Source organism: Saccostrea echinata, unplaced genomic scaffold (genome assembly GCF_033153115.1).
Source record: "Saccostrea echinata isolate AGI-Se365-2 ecotype Australia unplaced genomic scaffold, CSIRO_AGI_Sech_v1 ptg000049l, whole genome shotgun sequence".
NCBI lineage: Eukaryota > Metazoa > Mollusca > Bivalvia > Ostreida > Ostreidae > Saccostrea > Saccostrea echinata.
The window spans coordinates 1,964,010-1,973,224 of NW_026889798.1; the positions used below are offsets into that span (position 1 = coordinate 1,964,010).

The following is a 9,215-nucleotide window of genomic DNA, read 5'->3' on the forward strand; positions in this document are numbered from 1 at the left end:
TATCTATCATGAGAGAGTAGTAAAATAGTTCCACACTGTTCAAAACACATACCTATCTTAAATTATTTGGCAAATTATTAATTTCAATATTATTGTAAATGATTGGTTTATATGGATAACTTTTATTTGTTTTTGAAGTGAAAAGTATTTATGCTACTTTTAGAACTAGGGGGAAATCATATTTAACATGTTTGCAGTAAAGAAAGCCATAATTTAAAGATGTTTCATGAATTTCTATGCAGACTTTACGATCAAAGAATTTCCCTTGGTTCTAAAATAAAATTTGTTGAACTTCCTATCACCCCATCAAAAATACTATATTAGGACTTTGGTGCACTTTGTTGTACTTGATTGAACTGTTTACGATCAGAATAACCGTATCAATCTGATTTTGATGAGTGTACATGTATTCAGTTTTTTAGAAGAGTACATTTCACAGCTTCCAATAACAGACTTTCAAAGCAATTGTTTTCATAATTTCTCCATAATATTTTTATATGGAAAGAAAATCTGGGGATAAAAAAAATGCACTTAAGTTTAAGTTCAATCGATTTCACTCAAAGGTCATTTATTGGTCAGTGCTGACCAAGCGTAATTAACCAAGGAAACGCGATAGCTGACCACTGTGCTTAATTTGCAGGTGAAAAAAGATCGTACCACAGTAGGCGTAAATTTTCTCATTAACAGTATAAATCAGAACTTCTATATATATACTACTATAGCGAGTAGGAATATGATACAATGTGAAAGAAGGTAACGCGGTCAGATTTCTGGTCTCAGGTGGTTGGGATATTTTTGTAATCAGCTGGATATCTAGGGATCACATTTTTAAAAAAAAAAAAAAAAAAAGAATATGTGTCCTTGATTTTCAATTAACAAAATTCAACAAGCTACTGTCATCTAAATCAATACTTTATTTATGCCCATATACATTTTATGTGTATTTTAAATTACTTTATTCGCGAGAAATTTTCTTTACGTGTCTAGGACAGCCTGTCTTCTCCTAAGAATTTCCTTTTATTTTTGAAAATTATATACTTGGTCAACAATATTCAAACTCGTTATGATTTTGTCTGCCTTATAAGTACTGAATATTTTTCTCGCAAAAATAAAGTGTCGCCAAAATTCTGTGATCTTCATTATTTACTTTTACTTCAATGGACTTTTGAGCTTGATTACTGTTCGTTATCTTCAATTTTCATTTTAGATTTTTATAAAAGAACTGAATATGATTTGACCTCTAGGGGCCAAACTCAATACACCTATCGATATAGCTCTTTTTGTGAAAAAAATAAATAGTTTCCTTGTGCAAAATCACACAATGGGTTTTCTTAGCACTTGCATTTAATATTTAAGTCCTCACAAAATAGAATTGAGTATTTTAGCATTATACATGCACTTCTCAAAATTTGAAGCACAGAATATTGCTCCATTTCATTAGAATGTAAATTTTGATACTTATGATGAGCGTTTAAGCATTGTACTTGTCGATGAATAACAAGTCTTCGAATAGTTATTTCCAATATCTGATCTCAGTCGGTAGAGCGTTCGCTCCGTGTTTGGAAGGTCATGGGTTCGAACCCCGGATGCGACTGACCTAAATCGTTAAAAAACAGTAACAACTGTTCCTTCGCCAAGCGCTCGGCACTTTGAAATGAAAGTTGTGGGTCCTTCGGATGAGATCTTATAAACCGAGGCCCTGTGTCACGACAGGCGCTGCCACGTTAAAGATCCATCACTGCCCAATGGCCCTGAGTGCCGAGTACATGTAAAGGTCTAAATTTGAAGCCCTTTACCGGTATATAGTGAGGTCTCTATATGAGTGAAAATTTCTGGAACTGGGACGTTAAACAACAATTAATCAATCAATCAATCCAAACTCTGATGATCAATAAATAAACACAGGCAGTAACTTTCATTTTTTAGCTACGTAATTTTCTTCGGAAACTTTCCACTAAAAGAATTAACAAACGCGAGCAAGAAACCAAGTCTACATTGCCCAGAAAGGAGTACAGGATTTATCTCTATGAAAAGTTACATGGGGAAAAGTCTACAATACTTCATGTGCATAATTATATTGTGTATAAGGTCCACAGGGAACCTTTACAATCAGAGATGTATTGGTTGTTCGGAATTCCATTGTGTTTGTGTATGGCAATCAAAGAAAATCCTGAATAAAGTCTAGAAAGAGCTCGAGAGAAGCAAGTGAGATGAATTTACATACTAGATAACAAGAGATTGGACATTTTTGTTTTGCGTTTCAAAGTAAACCAAACTCTCCCACTACAACAATTAAGTCAACGTTTATTTAAGTTCTATTATACCCCAAAATGTATTCCGAGAGTTTATAAATCAGAAAGTTTATACATTGAAATCTGTCTAATCCGATCTACACTTGGAGTCAAATTTTATGTCGGAATAAACAGGATGTCGGATTACACAGTGTAAAGAATGTGGAAAAAATGGCAATGGAAATGAATATTAGAATTTACAGTGAAACGGACTACACAGGTATCGGATTAGACAGTTTTCACTGTACATTAAAAGAAAATAACATATTTAATTTGTGTAACAAGGTTTCTAAAAGGGGTTTGATTACATATTTATGACATGAAAAACTATGTTCGGAATGTTAACAAAAGTATTTTCAAAACATGACAAATTATAATACTAAAATTGTTGTAGGTTTACACGTCCAGCAAATAAAAGGACCGAGTCATTGCGTAACAGAATAAACGTTACTGTCAAGATAATGTAGTTTTCTGGAACATCGATCTGAATGGCTATTAAGCAATTGACTTCGTTTGTAAATGGAGAAATAAAATCGAATAATGTTTGTCTTTGATAATTATACAAAGATAAAGGAGTGAATGAATCAGTAACCTTGAGAAAGAGTAGGAAACTGGAATAGAGGGACACCATTATACCTTCCCACTCACGTTAACACCAGAGGAATGTACTTCGGAGGATTTAAGTGCAATCCAAGTGGTTCCTTTGTCAATGGAATATTTTTCCTTAACCGGATGAGGTTTATAAAGTTACAAAATTGTCGTGAGCTCTGTCGTTACGGTTATCTGACGATGATAAAAGATACATCTAGAAGAATACATGCATGTATTAAGCTAGATCTTTTAAGTTTTTTATCCTCAAAGTAAGAGTTTTTTCCTTGTGGGAAATGTTGATTACGGAAAGGAAATAAGACCTCTGTGTTGTTTTTTTTATTTTGAAAACTCACAATCATTACTTTAGACTGGAGTAGAATTGCTCTAAATCTTAGCTGCACTGTTCTGATAATTTCTATATCAATTTACTGATATTAGATGTTAAATTTTTTTTTTTTTTTTTTTTGAAAAAAAGGCAGAAATTTGTATTAATAATATGAATCATAAATTTTTTAACAATAATAAATCCTACATTAATTTTGTTTGAAAATTACAAAACGCTGCTTCATCCAAATACTATATCTATACATGGAAATTTGTCTTCTAGGAATTAACCCATCTTTAGTTAGTTTTTCAACAACAAATGTGGATACACAACATGGAAATATCAACAAACTTTGAAAAAATGAGAAAGAGCCAGAAAACATCTACGTCAATAATCCAAAATAATCCAAAAAAACAAAAATTAAGTTAGAGATACTGTAAATACTTTTGATATTGAGAGAGTCTTATTCGATTTTATCGGTAAAAATCTTTATTTCCAAAAGAAGCATGTTCAATGGAACTCTTAGTTAATGTTAATAATTTCTTTTAGACGTCATGTGCGACTTTAAATTTCAAATGGACTGTAATGTTGTAATTTTCCTATTAAGAGGTCTCGTAATAAGCGTAATTTTGTGCACTACATGATATTTTTTGAACGCATATGACGCAACTTTTCACCAAGCATTTCCACATCTTTCTGAAGTACACAACATAAACAGAAATTTAATGGTAATATATGTGTAGAAAAAATTACTCAGAAAAATACGTCAACATATTACACTTTCAACAGCTCGGAAAAAACTAATTGGAAGTATCAGGCCAAAAGTAATAAATGCTTTTTTATTTACAAAATTAAGCAAAAAAACAAAAAAAAAAAAACCAAAAAAAAAAAAACAAAACAAAACAAAACAAAACATTTCTAGCGCTTCCACTGCGGCACGTGATGACCGGTCCTCAGGATTAGATCGTATAAACCGAGATCCGTGCCACAGTATTAGCTGGCACGAAAAAGATCCATCCCTAACTGCTCAATGGCCCTAAGTGCCGAGTATAGGTCTTAAATTTGAAGCCCTCTACCGGCAAGTGGTGGCTTCTCAATATGAGTGAAAAAATCTCGAAAGAGACGTTAAACAAGCAAGGAAACAACCAAACATTTCTAGCGAATTGTTTATTGTGAATCTAAAAACCATCAAATACGTAGATTGTATTGTGAACATTTTTGTAAACCTTTAACGTTTTATTTTCTTATACTTTTGAAAAATATAACTGTAGTATTACTCAAACAGCTAATACTATGTATATTTGCAGACCTCTAAAAGAAATCAACTAATTCTATTTTGGTTAGTTGTCGTCCACATTGGACTTCTTTTATAAGATTGAATTTAAGGCACTTTCCTCACCCCAAACAATTAATAGTATTGAGACCAACTAGAGAGACAGATATCCAGGATTGGTTCTTTTTGTTATTTTGTTCGTAATAAGCCATGGTCAATGACAGTTCAACTCAAGGCTACAGAAAAAGACAGGCTACATTTTGTCTGTCTTTTTTGTCGCCATTGTGACGCGGAAGACATAGGAAAAAGAACCTCATTAATCAAGAAAACAAACCTTAAACCAAAAAAATGTTGACAGAGGGGAGAAAAATTCCGGTTTATTTGACATCATTGGTGTTTATTATGTAAAGAATTTGATCGTTGATGACATCATAGTTTCCGGTATAATACAACTTTCATATTGCGGATTCATATGAATGAAGTGTTGCCATTTCAAGATTGGATTTTTCGCCGGAGATTGTGAAAAATTTGTAAGATTTCAATGCTACAATTAAGAGTATTTTAATTATATTTTGTGCACTTGTTGTTTTCATATATAAAGACAACTTAATGCTGTTGTTTTCTTGTCAGTCACCAGGGGATAGGTAGCTTCTACTCCGAGGGATCAACGCTTAGGTAGGTGTTTCAAACGTACGCGAGAAATGAAATGAATACATCTTTGCTTTTTTGTTTGTTTGTTTGTTTGTTTGTTTTTGGCACAAAAAAGATTACTGTAGTATTATTAAACTTGAGTTATTTCACTTTTTTAATTTCATTTAACTACAAGGAAAGTAAGAAGATTTTGTTAAGTTGATCATTTAAAATATGCATTTGAACTTTATTTTTAAATCAAAGAAATAATATAAATATTTAATATTTCAAAATTACTGAATTTTGTGTCCATTTACACTCTGCAAATGTTAACTTACTTATATAACTAATATTAGATTGACAAATACTAAATAGATCGAGCAGATTTTAATTTCAAAAAAGAACTTAGAAATTGATTAATTGTATCTTGTTTTACATCCATTCGAGAATTTTTCATGTATTTTGGGACATCACTATATACCGGTGAATGGCTTCAAGTTTAGTCCTATACTCGGCACTCAGGGCAATTGAGCAGTGAGGTTTCTTTTTCATGCCAATGCCTACCGTGACATGGAACCTCGGTTTTTCTGGTCTCATCCAAGAGACCCGTGGCTTTCACTTCTAGTGCCGGGCGCTTGGGGAAGGAACAATCACTACCTATGTTTACTTCTTTGGTTTGACGCGGCGAACGAAAATTGAACCCTAGCCTCCCGATCCCAAAGCGAACGCCCTGCCACTAGGCTACCGTCACCGGCTACCTAGAAATTTAAAAGCTATTCATTTTAATGATTCGTTAGATATAAATAAAAAATTATATAATTCCAATTTTTTCATTCGATTTAATACTTTATATAGTATATGCCATAATTATTTTCATGCACAAATTTACGCGCACTGAAAGACTAGTTTACTTACATACTAGTACATGTTTATAAATAATTCGCTTATTTAACATTCGAAACTCCCTCATATTCCTTTTTTTTTTGTTTCTTTCAGCGAGCAAAATTTTCAGGACATAATAACCCAGAAACATTGTTTTTCAAAATAAGACTTTAGCCTCAAAGATGGACACGTTTGTTGCTGATTTAAAATAACTATAAAGTAATATATTATGTATTATTTATAATTTAATATTTATTGCATGTAGCTTAAGTTATTATTATGAATATTTAAATCAAACTTTAAAATTTGGTTATTTTACACTGTAATCTATCATAATCCACTAAATAGTAATTTTTGATAATTTCTACCTTAAGGGCCCTTTTGCGTGAGACGGCTCATACAAGATATAAGATACAAGATTTTAACTCATATATATTGTAAAAACAACATTTAGAGGTCTGTACCATGTGTATAACAGGATCTGTACTTTGCAAAATTCATTGTAGAAAGTCGTTCGAACCAAGCTTCAGAAAGCTTTTGAGGTCTAATTTGTTTGTGACAGCAGGTTGATGATCAACTAATTATAATTTAGGACCACTTTTTTTATACCATCCAGAAGCATTATCAATTTAATGAATATATCTGAATACTTTGATATTAAATATTATCTTTTTAAATTCTTTTTTCGATATTAAATAGTAATTTAATTAAATCAATATTAACCTCAAGTAAAGAATTCTTCTGTGATTTTACAATATCTCTATATACATGTATGTATGTGACCTGTCCAGAGATGTATTATGGTAACCATGCAGAAATAGTGTGTAAGCCATTTAACGAAGTTTTGTTTTTTGTTTGTTTGTTTGTTTGTTTTTTTTTTTTTTTTGTTTTTTGTTGTTGTTGTTGTTGTTGTTGTTGTTGTTTTTTTTTTTTTTTTTTTTTTTTTTGTTTGGTTGGTTGTTTGTTTTGTTTTGTTTTTTTTTTTTCTCTTATTTGTTTTGGTATTTTTTTTTATTTGTATTTGTTGATTTTTGTTTATTTTCTTGTCTTAGCTTGTTTTTCCCTCTTCATTTTCTTTTAATCTATAAGAAAAATACAACTAGAAATTCATCTCTTGTAAGAATTTAAAAGTTTTCGAAAGTGCTTTTTTAAATGTTTAGTTTTGATTGCAATCTATAGGTCTCCACCTCAAGCTCGAACTCTTTCTGGATCCGCCCATAGAGAATGCTTAAAGGCGGCCACCTGTGGTCCACTATCTTTCTATCCTTTCTGTACTTCTTGAGTCCTTCGCTGTGCCAGTATGACAAAGTCTGTACATATGAAACCTATCGCAGAGGCGTACATCCACAAGGCGCATGCGGAGACAAATTAGCCGACATTCTCGAAATCGTCTGCAATAATAAAAGTACCCGGGAAAGAAAAGACAAAATTGTTCGTAGGAGTAAGTATAAGATAACGTGACATTTTTAGTAATGACTTATTAATAATGTTTTCAAATTCTTTCATGAATAGATATTTGATATCAATGACCTAAAGCTTGCATTATGCCACTCTCTTTATTTTATCAAATTTCTCATTCTGCTTTTTTGTATATTACAGACATGATAAAACAAAATTTTACGACATCCGAAAACTTGTTGCCATTAGAAAAACTACGTCATCTTGGTATAATAAAACCCCATCATCCATCCTTAAACTCAAGACGTTCACCATGGAAGTCAGTCATCAAAAAGTTTTTATCGAACAAAGAGAAAGCACTCGCATTTCTCTCAGGCGACTTGCATGCAACTCACGCCATAAAGAGGGCAAGCCATTTTCCTTATGTGAAGAGAAATGGCGACACAAACATCGTGTGTGAGTGCTGTTATCATAGCTGTACTGTCGAAGAGTTTGAGGGATATTGTGCATAATTGAAAATGCACATTTTGTTTTTCATGTACGTAAATGATATAGTGATGGATGACTTTTTATGCTCTAAAAATATGCTATTTTTATCTATAATTTGTAGAATTTGTTCTAAACCTATAGAAATATTACGTAGAAGAATGCACTTTCTGCGAGATGCAAACAATTTTGACATCCATGAATCCTAATACTGAACTATTAACAATGTTTTTTTTTAAGTTTTTAAGAAAAACTAAATTGGTATCAGTCTCAACTTTACGTATAAACGTCATAAAACAATTGTTTATGTTTTTCATTTTAAGAGGTTGGTATCAGATATCTACTTTATTTGCCTTTTTATTTTGAAACCCTTTACTCAATATATTATATTTTAAATAAAATATATATATATAAAAAAAATAAAGCTTCCTTATGTATCAGGAATCCAACATTTTCTACTGAAAATGATGGGTTTACTTGGGTTTCTTCTGTGTATTGTATGAGGATAAATAACACAAGTAATCCTGTCCAAAACTCAAATATCTCTGCTTAAACGTTTGCCTCTCTTAGCAGAAAAATGATCAGATCAGTAAACAAAAACATGCTTGGCTAAGCCATTTTTTGAGAAAATTATGAGTATGTTCACCTGTCAGGTAAATTAAAATAATATGAAATTTCTTCTTTGAAATATTAGGTGTTTTATGACTGTAGTGTCTCTTGAAACATTTAACATTTTCATGAGTGTTTTTAACAATCATATTTCTTATTAGTTCCCCATTTGAAGAAATATTTTTAAAAAACAGCAAGTGTAAATCTTCATTGTAGGAGATAAGAAAGTTAATTTCTAGTATGTCTTTAAGGACAGAAGATACAAACAAAAAATATGGATGTCTGGATAGGTATATATATTTTTAACCTATTTAAAATTTAAATGATGCAAATAATAGATTTTTAAATTATTAAAAACCTGCAAACTTTCTTAGATGTTCAAAATTCAACTCTTCTGCAACCTTCCTTATTACCCTATACATTTGTTTTTTCACTTTAAATCCCATAATTGTGAAACTTTGAATGATAAATTAAAAACTATGCGGTTAAATTTATTCAGTTTACTTACATAAATATGAATTTAGTTATAATTTTCAAGTTTTTGATAAAAGTTTGTTTATATCATCTGTCCTTAATTTAATTACAAATTATTTTAATTTACCAAGAGATGTCTTAAAGAATGTGTTTATAAAGGTTCGATTGAGAAAATTGTCATTTGATTATACACATGTTGAATCGTGTTTGCGATTCTTTGTCCTATTCTATATTTTCATGCATAAAAATGTAAAAC

At 31.1% G+C, this 9,215-nt stretch overlaps 1 protein-coding gene across 1 annotated transcript; it reads left to right on the forward strand.

Moving 5' to 3' along the window:
• The first annotated feature begins 6,369 nt into the window (after window positions 1–6,369).
• LOC133203231 (con-Ins Im1-like) lies at window positions 6,370–8,965 on the forward strand. Its single transcript, XM_061339054.1, has 3 exons — window positions 6,370–6,448; window positions 7,172–7,433; window positions 7,592–8,965. The coding sequence occupies exons 2-3, from the start codon at window positions 7,217–7,219 to the stop codon at window positions 7,900–7,902; spliced, it is 528 nt and encodes a 175-aa protein (XP_061195038.1). The 5' UTR covers window positions 6,370–6,448; window positions 7,172–7,216; the 3' UTR covers window positions 7,903–8,965.
• Window positions 8,966–9,215: the final 250 nt, after the last annotated feature.